At 47.0% G+C, this 21,207-nt stretch overlaps 1 protein-coding gene across 1 annotated transcript in view; it reads right to left on the reverse strand.

Annotated features, from left to right (window-relative positions):
• Positions 1-3,288: 3,288 nt before the first annotated feature.
• Positions 3,289-21,207, reverse strand: part of CHRM1 (cholinergic receptor muscarinic 1) — a 47,390-nt gene continuing 29,471 nt past the window's right edge. The window contains exons 2-4 of the mRNA XM_039481810.1: positions 8,724-8,837; positions 6,146-7,878; positions 3,289-4,554 (exon numbers count right to left, since the gene is read on the reverse strand). Coding sequence (XP_039337744.1) covers positions 6,172-7,803 — 1,632 coding nt within the window. The 5' untranslated portion in view covers positions 7,804-7,878; positions 8,724-8,837 and the 3' untranslated portion in view covers positions 3,289-4,554; positions 6,146-6,171. The remainder of the gene's footprint in view (positions 4,555-6,145; positions 7,879-8,723; positions 8,838-21,207) is intronic.

A 21,207-nucleotide genomic window follows, 5' to 3' on the forward strand; every position in this document is an offset into this window, starting at 1 on the left:
TGCCTCTTTTTTAATGATGTTTCCCCTATAATAATGTTATACACAACTGGCTGGAGTCAGATGATCAGATTCTTATCCTATGTTTGCAGGTGTAAATCTGCAGCAAGGTTCCATTGAACTCAAGGGAGTTAGCCTGCTTTTACCCAGCTCCGGGTGAGATCAGAATATAGCCCTCTTGATTTTAAATAACCAACCATTCACTACTTTAAATTAGGGGCACAAATCAAATGATGGCAACATGCTGTATTGGGATGAGTTCCAGTCATCTACTGCAGCCATGGAGATATGTTACAGGGAATTCTGAGAAAACAACAAAAGATGATTAAAGATCTGAGATTTTCTTAGTGCCATAACAGTGCAGAGCAGGGGAGGATTGCAGGAGAAGATGCCCTGCTCTAGCACAATGGGGCCTTGATTACAGTCAGGGCCTCTTGGTGCAACCATATCTTAAAACAAAAACCACTATTGTAAAGCAATTTTGTTTTCCTTTTTATTTTTTCAACCAAATAAATATGAAGAACATTGACATAAACACCAGCCCAACTGGACCCTGCATGAGGAAATGTCAATATGTACAGTCCTGTGTGATCAGGGTTTTGCAGCTTTGCCAATTCTCATGCTAAATGGAGTTTTCTTTCAGCTCACAGCCCCTGAAGTTATGATTACGTGAGACTCTGTTTACATAACTTTTAAAAAAGTTTCTAGTGAAAAGCTTGAAAATGTGACCTCTAAAGGCTCAGAAACCCGAAGGAAAATATGAATCTTTCCCTCCTCGCTCCCCCCAGGTTACTGTTTGGCTTAAAATCATGAGATTTTTTTTTTAATCTTGTGATTTTGGAGCCTGACTTGTGATTTTTGCATGCTTGGGGTTGGTAATGCTGGGTTTGTAACTCTCATAAACATGTCTTGGTCAATGATTTATTCATATTAAACATTCAAGAGTCACCAGGCTAAAAAAAGGTTGGAATCATGGCACAAAGAGGAAGTGGATTGGAGGACTACCCCGACTTCCTGCTGGGACATCTTTTCTCCGCTGCTGGGACATCTTCAGGAAATAGCACTTAGACCGATGTATCTTTTCTCCACTGCCTGCTGGCATGTTGCTCCCAGGAGTGTTGGTGTGAGTTCGGAATGTGGAGACCGCTTATGATCATAGTACAGAATAATTCATTCTTCCTATCCAGGGAGCATCTGAATCCTCCTTGCTGTCTCTCCCCCAGGGGAGAATGGATCAGAGGATCTCTGGGGGAAGGACAGGCTGGGTAGCTCAAATATATCCATCCATGTGAGGCATAAAACTGTTGGAGCTATACTGCTGCTTGAAGACTTTGTGGCAAAAGCTGTGTGTACACAGGATGGAGCAAGGAGTAATGGCCTCTGCAGCAGATGGCTAGCTCAGGACTTTGTATGGTAGCCTGGGACTTGGGAGACCTAAGTTCAATTCCCCGCTTTGTTGCATGACTGGGAGCAAGTCACTCTGGCCTAGATCCTCAAAGGTATTTAGGTGCTTAGCTTGCATTGATTTCAGTGGCTAAGTATCTTTGAGACTGGTCTGTAGTCTCTCATTGCCTCAGTTTCCCCTTTGTAAAATGGAAAAATGCATTCCTACTGCACAGCGTGAAGGGAAATGTATTAAAATTAGGGCTGTCAATTAATCACAGCTAACTCAAAATTAATCATGATTTAAAAAATTAATCTTGATTAACTGCAGCTTTAATCGCATTGTTAAAATGATAGAATACCAATTGAAATTTATTAAATATTTTTGGATATTTTTCTACATTTTCAAATATATTGATTTCAAATAGAACACAGAATACAAAGTGTACACTGCTCACTTTATATTATTTTTTATTACAAATATTTGCACTGTAAAAATTATAAACAGAAGAAATAGTATTTTTCAATTCACCTCATACAAGTACTGTAGTGCAATCTCTTTATTGTGAAAGCAATTTACAAATGTAGATTTATTTTTTGTTACATAACTGCACTGAAAAACAAAACAATGCAAAGCTTTAGAGCCTACAAGTCCACTCAGTCCTACTTCTCGTTCAGCCAATCGCTAAGACAAACAAGTTTGTTTACACTTACAGGAGATAATGCTGCCCACTTCTTATTTACAATGTCACCAGAAAGTGAGAACAGGCATTCACATGGGACTTTTGTAACTGGCATTGTAAGGTATTTACGTGCCAGATATGCTAAACATTTGTATGCCCCTTCATGCTTTGGCCACCATTCCAGAGGACGTGCTTCTATGCTGATGAAGCTCATTAAAAAAATAATGCATTAGTTAAATTTGTGACTGAACTCCTTGAAGGAGAATTGTATGTTTCCGGCTCTATTTTACCTGCATTCTGCCATATATTTCATGTTATAGTAGCCTCGGATGATGACTCAGCACATGTCCATTTTAAGAACACTTTCGCTGCAGATTTCACAGAGCGTAAAGAAGGTATCAATGTGACATTTTAAAGATAGCTACAGCACTCAACCTAAGGTTTAAGAATCTGAAGTGCCATCCAAAATCTTAGAAGGACGAGGTGTGGAGCATGCTCCACACAACTCTTAAAAGAGCAACACTCTGATGTGAAAACTATAGAACCCAAACCACCAAAAAAGAAAATCGACCTTCTGCTGGTGGCATCTGACTCAGATGATGAAAATGAACATGCATTGGTCTGCACTGCTTTGGATTATTATTTAGCAAAACTGTCATCAGCATGGACGTATGTCCTCTGGAATGGTGGTTGAAGCATGAAGGGACATATGAATCTTTAGCACATCTGGCATGTAAATATCTTGCAATGTCAGCAACAACAGTGCCATGACAACACCAGTTCTCACTTTCAGGTGATGTTTTGAACAAGATACGGGCAGCATTATCTCCTGCAAATGTAAACAAATTTGTCTGAGCGATTGGCTGAACAAGAAATAGGACTGAGTGGACTTGTAGGCTCCAAAAATAAAACAATATAAAACTTTAAACACAGTTTTTTGTATATAATTCTACATTTGTAAGTTCAACTTTCATGATACACATACTGTAGTGCAATCTGTTTATTAGGTGAATTGAAAAATACTATTTCTTTTGTTTTTTACAGTGAAATATTTGTAATAAAAAATAAAGTGAGCACTGTACACTTTATATTCTGTGTTGCAAATGAAATCAATATATTTGAAAATGTAGAAAACATCCAAAAATATTTAAATGGTATTCTATTATTGTTTAACAGTGCAATTAATCACAAATAATTTTTTAATTGCTTGACAGCCCTAATTAAAATATTGTGAGGTGGCCAGATATTATGGTAATTGGGCCTATATAACCCTGTTAGAGAGATGCTCATCCATGCCCCTCTATACCACTCCACCAGGGACTAGGGAAGAATTTCTGTACACTAATCCTTGTGAGCAGGCCAGGGACAGAGTGGGTTATTAATAGTATCCTGTGTCCATGTGGTTGAATGGGACACTTTAAGACCCTGATGGGAAGAATGGAGGTGCAACTATGCTTACTGTCTTTCCCCACTCCAGATGTCATCTTTCCCCATGTTATCTTCAGTTTTCATCTTTCTTAGTGCAGTGCAACGATACTCTGCACCTCACTGGCACCAGATTACAAAGTGTTTTCTAAAACTCAGCCAATGCAGCTTTACCACCCACGATTGCCCAAGGTCACAAGCTCTGAGAATGGAACTCCAGAGCCCAGACACCCTCACCTTTAATCACTAGACACCACTCCCCTCCCAGAGCTGGAAATAGAATCCAAGAGTCCTGGCTCCCAGTGCCACCCTATTCTACCCCATTAGACCTCCCTGCCCCCTAGATCTGATTCACAGTCTCTGACTCTGAGCTGGGAAATAGAAGAACTCGGGAGTCCTGTCTACCATTCTCCTCTGCCCTAGTCACTAGACACCACTGGCCTCGCAGAACTGGAGCTGGAATGCCAGAGTCTTCCCCTGGTCCTTGCTCTAAGCATTAGACACCCTCTGTCCTCCCAGCCCAGTCTCTAACCACTAGACACACTCCTCATGAAGAGCCAGGAGTCCTAACTCCCATTTTCCTGGTCTAAGCAGTAGGATGGCTAGACTGCACTCATCTCTGTGGCTGAATGGGTGGAAGGTCAAGTGTCCTCTTAGTCAAAGCATAAAGCCTGGAAAGAGCTGAAAATCCCAAGAGGTCATGTCACAACCACGAATCGCTGGTTTCAATGGCCCAGTGGCTTAGATTTTAAAGCAGGTTTTTAAATCAGTTTATCTCAACCACAGAGCACTAAATGAGCCAGCTTTGTCCATTTGTTTTCCTTTTGATACATCCGCATTCATCAAGGTTTTAAGGAAGGTCACTATCTGACAATGAGTTTAAGATTACAATAATAAACGGTGGCATGGTGTTCCGGAACCTGCCAGCTGTATCCTCACTCAGACCCCAAAGCCTGGGTTCATGATCGTCTCGGAGGAATTCCCCTTCTGGCATCACAGCCAGGTCCCATTCTTCCACTGCAGTGCAGTTTGCCTGACATTCTTCGTCCCAGACCAGGGATTTAATCTAGGGGGGAAAGGCAAGGAACAGCAAATTGAGACACTTGTAATATATTTGCTTGTTATATCTTGATAAGAGCTGCTGGCACCTCAGCTTCCAGCAGCAACACAGCCCTCCCTGAGCTGGGAATAGAATTCAAGAGTCCTGGCCCCTAGTACTGACTGTTATAACCACTAGGTCCCACTCGGTTCCCAGAGCTGGGAACAGAACCCACAAATCTTTGACTCCCACTTTCCTCCTGCTCTAACCCGCCAGATCCCACTCCTAGAGCTGGCATAGAGCCCTTTTAGGAAAGATTTGGTCTAGTGTATTAATTGTTTTCACATGATGAGTTCCTAGGGCCAAATTCCACTCAGCAGTGTCCAGGATCTGCATTGTCCCACCCACCATCCATGCTACTTCCACCAAGTCCATTCATCCTTCAGCAGGAGGCAGTGGAGTCCCCACTCTTATATTCATAGATTGAGGCAAGAAGGGACCACTGTGATCATCTAACCTGACCGGCTGTATAACGCAGGCCAAAGGACTTCCCTGAATTCCTGTTTGAACTAGAACAGATGTTTTAGAAAACTGTCCAATCTTGATTTAAAAATTGCCATCAATGGAAAATCCACCACAGCCTTTGGTAAGTTCTTCCAATGGTTAATTCCTCTCCCTGTTAAAAACAGGCACTTTATTTCTTGTCTGAATTCATTGGTTCTTGTTAGACCTTTGCTAGTTCGATAAGCCCTCCATTATCAAATTTCTCTTCCCCATGTAGAGAGACAAGAGTGGAGAGGTAACATCTTTTATTGGACCAAGTTCTGTTGGTGAGAGAGACAAGCTTTCAAGCTTACACAGAGCTCTTCTTCCCCAGGTAGATACTTATAGACCCCTCTCTTAGATAAGCTAAATAGACTGAGTTCCCTGAATCTTCTACTATAAGGCATGTTTTTTACTAGGATCCTAATTGTCTGCTAGACTGAAGAGCCCTCTATTATCAAATTTCTGTTCCCCTTGTAGGCACTTAAACTGATGCAATTTACTGCAAGGTGCATGCATGTTTGCAAGAGCGGAATTGTACCCCTCCATGCTCTTTAACAGTGCTGGCCTTAGCCACAACTGATGACGCAGGGATACCCTACAGCAGTGGCCCCCAAACTTTTCAGGCTCATGCCTCCCCCTTACTCCTGTGCACGCTCCCCGTCCCGGGGCTGGGCCGGGGTGGGGAGAGATGCAGACCAGGGTGAGGGAGTTGAGGCTGGGGCACGAGGCTGGGAATGGGGCTGGGAATGGAGCTGCGTCCAGGCCAGTCGGGGGCTGAGACTGGGAGTGTCTCGGAGCCGGGAGCCAGGGCTCCAGCTGGGGGCAGGGCTGGAGCAGAGCAAGGCTGGGTGGCACTCCTTCCCCACCTTCTGTGGGGGCTGCTCCCCCAATCATTTTTCTGTATCCTCCTGGGGAACACACCCCACAGTTTGAGATCTCTGCCATACAGTCTCACCAATTCATGGTCTGATTCACCCTCCACTTCCCACCTTAGATGCTAATTCGCATTCTCCTCCCCCCCTCCCCTGCCGCCGCCGCATTTGGCTCCCAACACTGGCTGCACCTGGCTCACCATTCTGGAATTCACCCCACGCCTGCTCAGTGTGCTGGAGCCCTGTGGAAGGCCACCACGTGCTTGGGTATCTTCCCCCACCTCCTCTTGTCCCAGCGGCACAGCAGCAGCATCTTAAACGTATTGCGAAAAGACTTATTGCACAGGGCATAGCACATGGGATTGACAGTGCTGTTGACATAGCAAAGCCAGTAGCCCAGCTTCCAGAGGCTGTTAGGAACACAGTCCTGGCAGAAGGTGGACACCAGCACCATGATGTTATAGGGTGTCCAGGTGAGGATGAAGGCCAGCAGGATGGCACTCAGTGTTCGGGCTGCTTTCTTCTCCTTGATCAGGGAGAGGGTCTTCCGCTGGGAGAGCTGTTTGCTCCTCTTCCGCAGATGGCTTTTGGCAGTCAACACCCCCTTCTCCTTCACTTGTGATATCTTTTTGTTTGACGGCTTCTTGGCCATGTTGGGGGACTCAGTGGCAGCAGGAGACTGGGCTAGGATCCTGCACAAGCCATTCCCCCCTGCCCATGGCCCTCCAGCCACCTTCTCCCTGTCCCGGGTTGACTTCTGTGTTGGCAGAGGTGGCTGCGCTACACTGCCAATCATAGGCAGCCGGATCACCACCGAGCAGACACTCTGAACCTCAAAGGGCTGCTCCTCTCCCTCAGACGATGTCAAAGAATCAGGGGAGCCGTCCTCCTCTTCCTCCTCCTCTGTATTGATCCAGTTCCCATTGCTGCTCGGCTCCACATATAGCCTGGTCTTCTTCCAACTGGGGAAGCAGCAGGCTTGTGTGTGGGCTGTTGCCACAGCAGAAGAAACCTTGATGGGTTGGAACTGCTCGGAGCTGCTGTTGCTGCCTATGCCACCTCCTTTAGGCCCGTTGTTGGGGATTGGTCTGACAATGCTTTTGCTCTCTGAGCCTTGCAGGCAAGCCAGTTCCCTGGCCCTGTTCTCAGTCTCCCGGTAGATCCTCCAGTAGAGAATAATCATGATGGTGACAGGCAGGTAGAAGGCTGCAATGGCCGTGCCAAAAGTAATGATAGGCTGAGAGAGGAACTGGAGATGGCAGTTTCCTGAGGGCACTGTCCGCTCCCCAACAAAGTACTGCCAGAACAAGATGGCGGGTGCCCAAAGGATGAAGGAGATGGCCCAAGCTAGGCCGATCATGATGGCCGCCCTCTTGGGAGTTCTCTTGGCCCGGTAGGTCAAGGGCCGTGTGACAGAGAAGTAGCGGTCAAAGCTGATGATCAGGAGGTTCATGACTGAAGCATTGCTGGCTACATAGTCAAGGGCCAGCCAGAGGTCGCAGGCCACGTTGCCGAGAGCCCAGTGGCCCATGATGATGTAGGTGGTGTAGAGGTTCATAGACACTGCCCCAATGATTAGGTCAGCACAGGCCAGGCTGAGTAGGAAGTAGTTGTTGACTGTCTTCAATTCGCTGTTGACTTTGAAGGAGACCATCACAAGCAGGTTGCCCACCACTGTGACCAGTGAGAGGATCCCAGTCATCAGCACAATCAACACCACCTGCCACAAAGAATGGCCCCCATACAGGGTAGGCCCGGGGCCTCCCTGGGATCCATTGAGGGCTGGTGGGACATTAGAAAGGTTCATGGTGCTGGGGTGGGGTCTCACCTCTCCCAGAATAGCGTATTGGGATGACATTGGGGTCCCACCACTCCAAAGCCCCTTGGCTGGAAGAAGAAAGGTGAGCAGGGGTCTTCAGTCTGAGGACGCCTCCTGGAATGAGGAAAGAGACTTTGTTGAGCTGGGAGAAGGGTCAGATTTAGAGCTGGATGAAATTTTTCAGACTTATTTTTCCTTGAAAAATTTAGATTCGGCAACACTGAGATGTTTTGTGAATTCATGTTGGTTTTGCTGAATTGTTCATTTCATAAAACCCTCAGCCCCCACCCTCCCAATCATAATGTTACATTTTCTAAATGAAACATTTCAATTTTTTGGTTTGAAACAATTTTTATTCAGAAATTTCCTTCCATTATTTAAAAAAAAATAAAAAATGTTAAATGATTCAAATTGAAACAAAACAGTGACCCAAAATATTTTTTTTTAAAGTTTTTGGTTTGCCAAAAATGTTGAAAAGATTTCAGTTTTAGTTCAACTTGACATGAAATTTCCCCCCAAGTGCTGGGTAGTGAGGGCACTGAGGTAGGAGATCTGGGTTAATTCTTGGCTTGGTTGATCTGTGATCTTGGGTAAGTCACAGTCTGTGCAGAAAAGCAGTTTTGTTTAATGGATAGGGCACTGGGCTGGGGCTTGGGACAGCTGGGTTCAATTCCTGACTCTGCCATTAATCTTGGTCTAGTCATTTCCCCTTCCTGTGCCTGTTTCACTTCTCACCTTTGTCTATTTAGATGGTCTCTGCTCCAAGGAGCTCACTATCTCTTACTTTGTGTCTGTGCAGCGCTTGGCGTGATGGGGGGCCCTGATCTTGGTCGGGGTCTAGGCAGTGCCCTACACACTACCATGCAAATGATAAGAAGAGGGAGCCAATGGGAAGGTTGGATCTCGGGGACCCTGGAGCCCGTTGCCTGGAGTGGCAAAGGAGATCAAAAGATACTCACCTTGCTATCAAGATTGTTTCTTTGAAATTTCATGTCCCTTCTCCAGTCCAGTGATGTTGCCATGGTAGTAGGGCACTGACAGACCTATCTAAGATGTCACATTTTGGAGGCCACCTGTATCAATGAAAAGCAGTTACTTTTTCACAGCTCTCTGACACTGCTAGGTAACCCTCAAATAGCTACATTTAGACCATGACCCTGTTTTCACTCAAGATCATATCACAACTCCTGTTTATTTCAGTGATGCAGGTTTGTGTCCTTAACCTTATAGGGCCCCTAGTGTACAGCTGTTCTATCTCTAGTCTAGAAGGGACAGGTTCAATTTTTGCTCCAAGCAAACTTTGACAGGCGCTTAATGTAGCGGAGCTCCACAGAGGGTAGGGGGAGGAATCTACCCTAATCTACCAGTGTGCAACCTCATGCAACAACCTCTGTCCTTATTGCATCCAACCTTTGTCTTTTGTGGTCCAGTCCATATGGTTGCAGCTTCACATCCTCTGAGCTAGGTAATCTGTTGGCTTGTTGCATACAATTCCAAGCTGCCTCCACCTAACTGCAATTAACAAGGCTATTAGGAGGTACTTTTGCCTCATTGCAGTTGACAAGGATGTAGCTAGGTGCTTTCCCAGCGGCACAGAAGGAGCCCCCAGAAAACTTGGCAGCAGTAGAATTTCAACGATAGCAAATCAAGCTCTCCTGCTACCCTGGTAGGAGAAAATGCCCGTTTCCCTGATCACTAGCGTCTAGAACTGTCAAGAGCCCAGGACAAACACAGTCCAAAAGTTTTGAAATTGACTAATGATTTTGAATGCATTGTTTTTTCAATGTGTGTAACAGGGAGGTCTACCCCTTTATAGGCTGGGGGGTTGGGATCATCCATCTCTGTTCTAAGGCAGAGTGCCTTTAAAACCTCGTGTTTGGGTTGATCAGATCCAGCTGGCAAGGTGTCAGATGACTATAAAAGCCAGCAAATTACTCAGGTTTGGCAAGAGCTGGCAGAAGCAGAGAGAATCTGGCAGGAAACTGCTGGGTCAAGATGGAGGGGAAGAGCGATAGGGAGCAGGGTTATTTTCAGGTAAGTGGCCGGTAGAATAGGAGCCTGTGACGTATAGGCCTTTGCAGAAAACCCTGGATCAAGGGAAAAGAGGTGATTTCTATGCTGAACTGCTTTATTTTGAGATTTGCTAAAAGTGACTGCAATTAATAAATGGTGGCTTGATGAAAGACCCCAGGGCCGCCCGGAGCATTCAGGGGGGCTGGGGCAAAACAATTTCAGGGGCCCCTTCCATAAAAAAATTGCAATACTATACAATACTATATTCTCGTGGGGGCCCCTGCGGGGCCTGGGGCAAATTGCCCCCCACCCCCACCCCACAGGTGGCCCTGGGAAAAATAAACCTTCCTCAACTCGGCACAAACCCAGTTTTGAGAAAACTTCTTTACAAGGTATCACTGGTTCTCAGCATCAGCTAGTGCTAAAAGGCACTAAAGCTCATTAAAAGGGTTGGACAAATATTTTCTGTCAAAACTTTTTTTGGATCGAAAACTAGGGTTTTTTTAAAAAGCAGAAAAAAATCACGGCCAATGTCTGTTTTCCTTCAAAATTTGTTGAGCTTTTTTAATTAAAAAGCTGAAATTAGTCTGCCAAAACCTGAATATGGTTTGGGGTTTCAGAAGTGTGTGGCCAGATATTTGCTGCTTGCTGTGTTTGATGGTTTAAAGAAACAATAAAAAAACTCTGCTCAAAAATATCCAAAACTTTTGAACCACCTCAGCTTGTGACCAAACACCTGAGCCCATCCAGTTAGAGATTTTTCCAGGTTTCTGATACTCTGCTGGCTTCCTTGGCTCATATCTGTCTCCATAACTTTGGGTTCATTTAGCTTAGAACATAAGAACAGCCATACTGGGTCAAACCAAAGGTCCATCCAGCCCAGTATCCTGTCTACCGGCAATGGCCAATGCCAAGTGCCCCAGAGGGAGTGAACCTAACAGGTAATGATCAAATGATCTCTCTCCTGCCATCCATCTCCACCCTCTGACAAACAGAGGCTAGGGACACCATTCCTTACCCATCCTGGCTAATAGCCATTAATGAACTTAACCTCCATGCATTTATCTGTTTCCTAGAGACTGGCTCCATGGGGTCCCTCACAAACCAGAGACCGTTACTGTGGGTTTGTCTTTAGTATAGCTTATGTACATACTCCACGAACTGAGCATTTGAGCTTGTTCCAGAATCTGGGATGAGCCTATGTTGTGAAAACTGAAATGCTCAAAATAGCACATGCATGTGAATGGACACAGGTGCTAAAATTAAATTAACCCAGGGGTTCTCAAACTGGGGGTCAGGACCCCTTAGGGGGTTATGAAGTTATTACTGGGGGTTGTGAGCTGTCAGCCTCCACCTCAAACCCCGCTTTGCCTCCAGCATTTATAACAGTGTTAAATATATAAAACAGTGGTTTTAATTTATAAGGGGGGGGGGTTTGCACTCAGAGGCTTGCTATGTGAAAGGGGTCACCAGTACAAAAGTTTGAGAACCACTGAATTAACCCCTCTGAAGCCTCAGGGAATGCAGGGGAGGGGGGGTCTCCCTTAGTAGGGTTGGGAAGGAGGTAGGTGGTGTAGGATATTGCTCTTCTCATGTGATCCCTCCCCCAGTGGCTAATTTTAAATGAAGCTACCCTCCCCTGACATGAATCTCCCTATGGCACTGAAATTAAATACAGACTATAACTTGGCATTTGAGAAGTGAAAGGGATGGGAGCCCTAATGGAAAAGCTAACAGCTTGGCTCTTCTGCAAGCCTCAAACTGCTGAATGAGCTTTAGGGTAGGGAAGGCTGTGCCTCCCAAACAGCCTGGCCCTGCCCCCTATCCAACCCCCACCCACTTCCTGCCCCGCGACTGCCCGCCCCCCTCAGAATCCCTGACCCATCCTGCTCCTTGCTCCCTCACCATCCCCCAGAGACCCCCCACCACCACTACCCTGGGACCCCCCCCCTGCTCCCTGTCCCCTGACTGCCCTGACCCCGATCCACCTCCCTGCTGAGTCCTGACAGACCCCAGGAACATCCACGATCCAACCCCCCCATTCCCGGTCCCCTGACCATCCCCCACACCTCTGCCCCCGGGACTCCCTGCCCCTTATCCCACCCCCCTTACCTGGAGCCTCAGTACGCCCCACATCCAGGAGCGTCCCTGCTCAGAGCCGTGTGGTAAGGGGGCGGGGCTCCCACTGCTCGGCCTGGAGCTTGCAGCCCCGGCCCCTTACCATGCGGCTCTGAGTGGGGAGGAGCTCAGGCCACGCCGGAGCTATGCTGCACCGCTGTCCGGGGACGCTCCTGGATGTGCTGAGGGTCCGGGCGGAGGCGGGGTCAGGCCGGGGAGGGAGCCTCAGCCATTCTCGTGGGGGCCCCTGCAGAGCCCGGGGCCTGGGGCAAATTGCCCCACTTGCCCCCCCCCTTTGGGCAGCCCTGAAAGGCCCTGAACAGATCCTAGGCATGGCATTAATCCTGGGCTGGGGAGACAGGCCAGCCACCTGTAAGGTACAGTTTGAGACACCTTCAGAGCATCAGCTGCCTGCCCTTTGAAAATCAGGCCCATTTGAGGTATCTGAAGTTGGACAGTTCCCCTGCCTCCTCCTACCCAAATGGCACCTGAAATCAACTGTCACTTTTTAAAACCATCTTGGCCAAAATACCAGAAGGAAGAGAGTAAAATGAACTGTTAATGGCTGGCCAACTAAGATTCTGGTCTGGAATAAAACAAAAATCCTTGGGAAGAATCTGACTTAACATGGTCCAGCTTTTGAAGGACACAAGTGAAATATACTTAGACCCTTTTGCCACTGCTCCTCCTTGTTATATGTGCTATGGTAGCAACTGGGAGGTCCTACCAAAATCAGGGCCCAGTACAGCCACATAGCAAGAGCTCTTGTATTCTGGACAGACAAAGGGTTATTAGCCCTGTTATACAGAGGCGGGAAACTGAGGCACACAGCACTGACTTGCCCTAGGTCACACAATGAGTCTGAAGCAGAGCTGGCAATTGAACCCAGACCTACTGAATCACAGTCCAGAGTTTACCACCACAAATCCCTCCACCCAGTGCCCATTGTTTCTCTAAGATCTGCCAGTGGCTCAGAGTTTATTGCATAGTAGCAGCAGCAGGAGCAAAATATACTCACCGGAGCTGATCTGTGAAGTTGTTTAGCTTCTGTGTGAGTAATGCCCAATTCAGGCTGGGAAATGGGACCAATGCATATATGCATGTGCACGTGCACACGGAGGTGGAGTTGTGCAAACAGGGGGAAACGCAAATATTCTCATGGGGAGACACACCCCTCCATGCAACCAAACACCAGATGCCTGGAAATAACTGATGAATTCTTGGCACGTTTAATAACCGGGATTCCTAAGAAAGAGAGAAACCTGTTTCTTGTCTTTGTTTCTGATTCTGAGTGTCGGTTAACAGAAGAGACAGCTGTGGAATAAGGAAGGAGGCAAGATAGTGAAAAGGTTTTCACTTTGCAAAGGAAACCACAGCCCAGTCCTAGGAAGGTATTAAAGCGAAGCACATGTAACCCTTGAAAAGTCTGGCCAGGGGTCAATAGTAGACTTAAAATGGCTATGTATGGCATACACCACTTGGGAAAGACAAAGCCAACCCAACAGGGCACTGAGTTGGGACTTAGGAGACCCAGGTTCAATTGCTAGTTCTGCCACGGGGCTGCTGGGTGACCTTGGACAAGTCTCTTCCCTACTCTGTGCCTCAGTTTCCCCATCTATAAAATGCAGATAATGATATTGACCTCCTTTGTAAAGTGCTTTGAGATCTATGGATGGAACATGCTATGGAAGAACTAGATATTTTTATTAACACGTGTTGTGCCCCAGGGCTGGCTGAAAAATACTAATTTTTCACCAGAAATTTAAAAAAAGATCACTTTCCCCCTTCAGAAGTTTGCAGAAAGTTATTTTTTTTCTTTCTCCAATTAAATATTGGAAACCAAATGTTTTTGTTCTTCCTTACAAAATTTTCATTTGTAGAAAACTAACATTTTAATGAAAACATTTCTATTCTCATGTTGTTTTGTTGTTGTTAGGGGGGCGGGAGACAGGATAATTTCGATCAAACCAAAAATGAGAATATCTGTTTTTTATTTAAAAAGTAATTTTTGGTTGGGGGGAAAAAGGTGGTTGACTCCCTCTATTTCACCCACTTCCAGGAACAGAAAGAGAACCAGACCTTCCAATACAAAAAATAACTCAAATATTTTTCTATTTTGTTTGCTGTGTTGCAGCCATGTTGGTCTCAGGATATGAAAGACAAGGTGGGCAATGAGTGAGATAATATCTTTTATTGAACCAACATCTGTTGGTGAGAGAGACAGGTTTTCGAGCTTTCAGGTGAATAAAGATCTCTGTGAAGCTCGAAAGCTTGTCTCTTTCACCAACAAAAGTTGGTCCAATAATAGATATTACCTCACCCACGTTGTCTCTCCACCATTTTTCTAGTCTTATTTAGTGTATGTAAGTTTAATAATAATGAATCTAGCTAAATTCTCATTATCTAATCTAGTCTTATTTGTTTTATCTAATTTTATAATCAATTTAAAAAAACCCTAATTTTATTTTAACCTAATCTTATTTTTGAAAATTGGACGGCATCCCTCTCCACATAATATTTACTGTATCACAGTAGCTCCTACTAGCCCCACGTGATCAGGACCCTGTTGTGCTAGTTGTTGCTCAGGCACACAGTGAGAGACAGACCCTGTATATAAAGGTTGGGAGGGGAAGGGACTTGCTGAGGGTCATACAGCTGGTCAGTGAAAGAGCGGGGTATAGAACCCAGGTCTAGTGAAACCTAGCGCTAGCTGCTGGGCCATTGCTAGGGGTACGTCCAGACTACCCACCGAATCGGTGGGTAGCGATCGATTTTGCGGGGATCGATATATTGCGTCTCATCTAGACGCGATATATCGATCCCCGAACGTGCTCCCGTCGACTCCGGAACTCCACCAGAGTGAGTGGCGGTAGCGGAGTCGACGGGGGAGCCGCGGACGTCGATCCCAAGCAGTGAGGACAGGAGGTAAGTCGGGATAAGATACTTCGACTTCAGCTATGGTATTCCCATAGCTGAAGTTGCGTATCTTACCTCAACACTGCCCCCCCAGTGTGGACCAGGCCTAAGTATTCTAATGAACTACCTTATGTGTGCAGTATAAATGGATGGAATCAGAGCAGTGTAACTGCATGTGTGTGTAATTTTATTATCTGTACTGGGATAGTGCCAAGGATAGACCAGGGCCCCACTGCTTTAGGTGCTATACAAACACAGAACAAAGAGATGGCAGCTCCCTGCCTCAAAGAGCTTCCAGTCCCAGTAAATCTACTATGATGTTTAGCGTTGTCTTATGCCCTATACTGCTGCTGGTTTATGGAGTGTCTTAGCTCAAGGGCTCTAGTTTTGGAAAAGATGTAGAAGGCCATGCTGCTTTTCAAAACAAGTTTAAACAAGCAACCTGTTTACCCTGGGCTGTTTCTTGAATCTTGGAGCATGCTCTGGTGAAGGTTTTCAGTATCTCCAGCTCCCTCAGTGGCAGCAGGCAGTACTACACCATGCAGCACTTCAGCCACATGACTCATGTTCCTGGAGCGTTGCCCACTTCTAGATTTCTTTATCAAGAGACATGATTTTGGCTGGGGCTGGAGCCCATCATGCCATGAAGTGAGAAGCACCAGCTTTCTAGTGAACTTGAGTCCTCCAATTGGCGATCTGCCCAACTTGTCTGCCTCCTGGGGCAGACGAACCAAATAGAGCTACTGCAGGCAGAATTCTCTTCCCCTCTCCCTCTGCCTCCTGCTCCCCAAGACCCCATAGCAACCCAAAGCCATACCCACGGGACGGGAGGAGGGAGCTAAAGAGCCCAGCAGCTCGGGACAGCTCTGCCTCCCCCCACTCCAGCAATTCAGACAGGATGGTGATTCTTCTCCTTGCCCCCTCCTGCCGCCAGCCTGCAGCACTCAGCCTGGGAAGGGGCAGAGGGGGTTAAAGAGCCCCTGGAGCTGCCCCCCAGCCAGGAAGGGGTAGGGAGGACCCCACTGAGCTCCCCAGCTAGGAGAGGGGAGGTGAAGAGTCTCAGGAGGAACAGAGGTGAGGCTGCCTGGGGGGCTGAACTGAGCAGGGCTGGACTGGACTGAGAGGGGCTGGGGGGCTCAGCTGTTGGGTTAGGGGGCAGAATTAATTGCTGGACAGAGGATGGGTGGATGAAGGGGTGAGAGCTCCTGCAGCAGGGGCCAACGTGACCTTACCCAATAAATTCTGGGGAGTGGGCAGCACTAATTGTCGATAGGGTTGCCAACCCACCAGGATTGGCCTGGAGTCTCCCAGAACCTCTCCCAGAACCGGCATCGATCTCCTGGTGACTACTGAAAGCAATCCAGGATATTTTAAGAAAATGACATTACGTCATGTTGAGGAGGAAAATTTCCCAGAATAGCTTCAGTCAGAGTTGGCAACCCTCATGGTCATCATTCTTCCCCCCCCCCCCCGATTCCTCCCCGGTGGGTATAGGCAGGGGAGTTCAAACAACAAAAGACAGACCAACATGTACAATAGTCTTTAAATATCTCATTTTCTAGGCTGATCTTGATTTTTCTGGGTCTGAATCATTATTTTTGATCTGTTGAGGTTGGTGATACTGCTAGTAGCAAGGCTGTTGGTATGGCTGAGCCTCAGTAAATCTTAAGGACCAGGCAGCCCTAGGTGATATTCACTCCTGTGTAGAGGGGCCAGCACAAAGCCTTTGCACCATTTAAGGTAAGAGAGTCTTTGTTGGGTCTTTGTACAGGGGTGAGTTTCACACATTAATACACTACATACATCTTCTGTGCACCAAGTGGGGATAAAACAAGGTTTTAGGGTCAGACCCTCAGCTCTTTCAATCCGCATCACATTATGGAAGCCAATGTAGTGATTTGCACCAGCTGAGGACTTACACTAGCTGGGGATCTGTCCCATTTTGTACACAGGGGTGGGTAAAAGTTAAAGTGTGTGTGTTTTTCCCCTGAGGAGTAGACAGCTGTCTAGTGCTCTTCCAATCAGTCCCACCGATCTAGACTGCAGTTTCAAGACGCTGGGGGGCGGGGGGCAGGAGACAAAACCCCCAGATGACAGATCAATCAATCATTTCCTAACCTTGTGGAGGTTTTTGTATTATTAGATGAGGTTTTAGCTAAATGAAATCTGGGCTGATGACTGGGAATCCATAGCTGTCTCATGCTATTTCAGTCTCTGTTTCATGCACAGCCTGGCTCCATGAGAGGATGGGGATAGCGATAACACAGTAATCAGACTGTTTTTTCTGGGCCAGGCCTCAGTGTAGGAGTCACTGGATGGAATTCTTAGGGCAGTGTTATGCTAGATCATCACACTGGTCCCTTCTGACCTAAACTCATTGGTCATCCTCATCTCAGAAATGATACAGCAGAAATGGTCCCCTTTGGCCTTAAGATCTATGTCTCTCTGGCCACCCAAAAGATATAGTGGAAATAGTGGGAGGGCTTCAGGGATGAGGAATGAGAAGAGACTTGGAGAAATTGGTTTTAGCGTGGGAGGGGAGAAACCTATTTTCTCTCACTATTCCCCTCCTCCTCTTTTTTCAGTGGAGAATTATTTTTAAAGTGAGTGGTTGGCCCCCCCTGCCCCCTACCATTGAAACAAAACAAAAATTAGAAATGTTTGCTTTTTGCAATGTTTTCGTTCTAAATAAAAAGGAAAAATTCCAGCACAATGAAAATGTATTTGTTTAAAAAGCCACAACACCTGGATGATGATTTTTTTGACCAGCTCTATTCATCCCATTAGTTACTGCTATTAATTTTTATTATTTGTATTAGGAACATAGGTCTGTAGGGCACCTCCTGGATCACTGAGTCCAGTCCCTGTAGGCAACCCTGTCATAGAATCCCAGAAACAAGGTTGTTTGCTTCCCAGTCCTCTTACTGGGAGGCTGTTCCTAAACCTCACTGCTCTGTGGAATTGTAGTAGCACTTAGGAGCCCCAGTCATGGGCCAGGAGTCAGACCTTATTGTGCTAGGCACTGTACAAAGACAGAACAAAAACATAGTCCCTGCCCCAGGATGGAGCCTGGTTGAGCAGCGGCTCCGGGCATGAATTTTGCTACACACTAATGTCCCACTGATTCCATCTTGTCCCCAGCATCCCCCCAGCCCCTGCCAAAGACTTCCTACTTCTGGTTGGTTTGAAAGGGAAGAGAGGGTTTCTTTTCTTTACCTGTTACAGCTCACGAGTGACTCCTGGGTTCTGGCAACCCAGGCAGCAGTGATGGAAAGTGAATGGTACATGAATAATTGAAGGGGGAGGTTGGGTCTGCATGGTGCTGTGGAAGCAAAAAGCAAGATGCAAAGCCCCAGAGACCTCTCCTTTCCCAAGCACCAGGAACTGCGTTTCCCCTCCCCTTGCTCCTCTTTGGCATCCTTTAAAGGGTTCAGAATGCTTTGTCTACACACTCAGGCATGATCCTTTAATTATACTGTTTTTTTTTAAATCTCACAACACCCCCTGCCCCAGTTAGAGTGGTAAAATTGTGGGTGAGATTTGGGCTAATGATACTGAAATACCTGCCTTGAGATCCACAGACTGGGGGGGCCACATTATCAGCTGGCTGCCCCTGGAGTCTAGGGAGAACTTGGGCAAGTCATTTAGCTGATCTGTGCCTCAGTTTCCCCCTCTGTAAATTGGGGATAATAGCACTGCCCTGTCTCTGAGGGGTTTTGTCAGATTAAAGATAGTGACGGGCTCATATACTATGGTGGTGGGAGCCATATAAGCACCTCAGATCCAGTTGCTACATGCTTTTGTGTCAGCAATTTAATCCCCTCGGGCTTTGCGAGTGAAGATCCCGATTCCTCCCTTGCACAGATCCCTGCTAGTGCCAGTTCATCGGCATTTGATTTTCCTCAGCCCCTTGTTTCCCTGGCTCAATTACTGCCCTGTAATTCAAGAGATGGGGTTGATCAGGTGTGTTTTTTCACAGCTCAGGACAACTTCTGATTGGAAGGGTGCAGAGGAGACCATTGGAGAAGTGTCAGAACTTTTCTCCTTCCTGGAGGATGCCCTGCAAGTCATGTCCCTTTAAAATGGGATCAGATGGTGGCACGGTAAGAGAATTGAATGTAGGCACTACACACGGGTTCTACTTGTTAAATCTGCCTGTGTTTAGAGGCACTTTGCTTTTAAGGCTCCCAGTAAAAATCTGCCACCCCTGTTGTTGTTATTGCTTCCTCATCGTTTGAAATTGGGTGTGATTCTGTTTGGAAGAAAATAAGTCCTTAGTGTCATCTGTTTATTTACAGAAATATAAACAAAGGTTCATTTCCTTGGCAGCATGTGGAACATACATGCCATGTGCAATTTCCTTCCTCAGAAATCCCCCCCTGAGCTCCTCCAGCCAGCACTGCTCCCAAGAAGAGGTGACCTCTATCCCTGGCTTTCTTTAAGGCTATGGCTACACGGTAAACTAGGGTTGTGCTTTCCCCTGTTCGTGTACATGTACTTGTGCTAGCTCTCATCAAGGAAGCAGGAGTATAAATAGCAGTGTAGTCGCAGGAGAGGCATGGCTTAGCTGGGCTGAGTACAAACCTGCCTGGCATCGGTGGGTTTGTACTTGGCACAGCTAAGCCATGCCTCCGCTGCTGCTACCCATGCTGCCTTGGCCACGCTGCTATTTATACTCGCACTAGCGCAAGTCTGTGTACATGAGAAGGGGAATCACTCCCCTTAGCTTGTAGCCTAAGAGCCATTGCTTCCCTGAGCTTCGTCACCTAGAACCAAGCCTGCAACCCCAGTGTTTAAAATCTTTAGGGACTAGAACCCAGGAGCCCTGACTCCCAACCCCTGTGTTCTAACCCTTAGACCCTTTCAGCGCTGGGACGAGACCCCCGGAGTCCTGACGTACAACCCCCCTGCTTTAACCTCTGGCTCTTCCAGAACCTCTTACTGACGCTCTGGCTGCACTTGCCCCCTCACTTACTGACCTTGCACACCCTAGCTGTGGCCCCATGAAGTCATGAGACCTGCTTGTCAACCTCCTCCTGGTGGCCATCCACCACACCAGGAGGAGGAAGCTTGACCGGGGAGGGTTTTTGTGGGGGGAGTGCACTCTGCCAGTCATGGGACTATTTCCTGTCCCTCGTCTGATCATTCTCTGGGCAGAGTTCCCCGAGGTGGTGTCCATTAACTCTTTAGACAGCTTTGAGGAGTGGTGGGTGCTGCCAGGGGTTCTTTGCTTGGTGTCCACTTGGGGATCCCTGATTTTCAACTTTGGCCTTCCCTCCTGCCCTATTTTTTTCATTTTTTGTCCCTCATATTCACTTGCCGGCTGGATTCAATTGAGGGGGCGGGCCTTTAGATTTTGGATCCCCCTTCCTGCAATAGGTACGCTCCCTTCCTCTCCCAGAACTACGGGTAGAACCCAGCAGTCCTGACTCCCAGCCCTCCCTGGGCTTGGCTCCTAACTTTTCTCACTGTCTAGTTTGTAATGTTGCATGACTCCCATACTCTCTGAAAGCAGAGGCCCCGCCCTAAATGACCAGGCCAAGCTATGGCAGGCAGCAGACTGCTCCCATCATTACCTCAAGGCCAGAAAGCATCATTCTAATTACCAACTGGCAAACCAGCCAGCTGGGAGGTAGGAATACAAGGATCATGTGAACAACGGTGACCCACAATGAGGCCTCTGAGGTCTGTCATCTGGAGAGCATCAGCCATATGGACAAACTCCTTTGCTATCACAACGCAAGGCCCCATTGCTTCTAATTGGCTCAAATATGCCTCTAATTGACAACGATTATTTACTTAGCTGTGCAGTTAGGTTTTGGTTTCAGTGCTGTGCTTGCTGGTGGCCTGGGCTGTAGGCTGGATTTGTAGCTGTTGTAAATCAGCGTAGCTCCACCAAAGTTACGTTTATGACATTAACCCAGATTAAGGCCATGACAAGCTGGGAACTACACAAACGCTGACCATGATTGAGGCCGGTATCGCGCTCTGTGCGTCACAGACCCTTACTCAGATTGCGACTCTGCTGGGCTGGGTACTGCACAAATACATAATGGCAGACAGTCTGCCCCAAAGGGCTCGCAATCGAAATAGACAAAGGGTGGGAGTGGAAACAGGCACAGAGCAGGATAGGGACTTGCCCAAGGCCACACAGCAGGTCAGTGGCAGAGCTGGGAATTGAACCGAGCTCTGCTGCGTTCACATTAGTGCCTGAGCCATTTGACCATGCAACTTATTTATTTAGAAAACTCAAAGTCACTGGCAAATTCTGCAGGACATGTGCTGTGTCCTTCAGCAGTGAATGGATCTGGAGAGTAAAATGACTCATTCTTTTGTAAATCACACCACATTTTAAATGCTTCAAGCCACATTTGATGGTGTTTAGCACAGGGAGGA

The sequence above is a fragment of the Mauremys reevesii genome, linkage group 7, assembly GCF_016161935.1.
Source record: "Mauremys reevesii isolate NIE-2019 linkage group 7, ASM1616193v1, whole genome shotgun sequence".
Classification (NCBI taxonomy): Eukaryota; Metazoa; Chordata; order Testudines; family Geoemydidae; genus Mauremys; species Mauremys reevesii.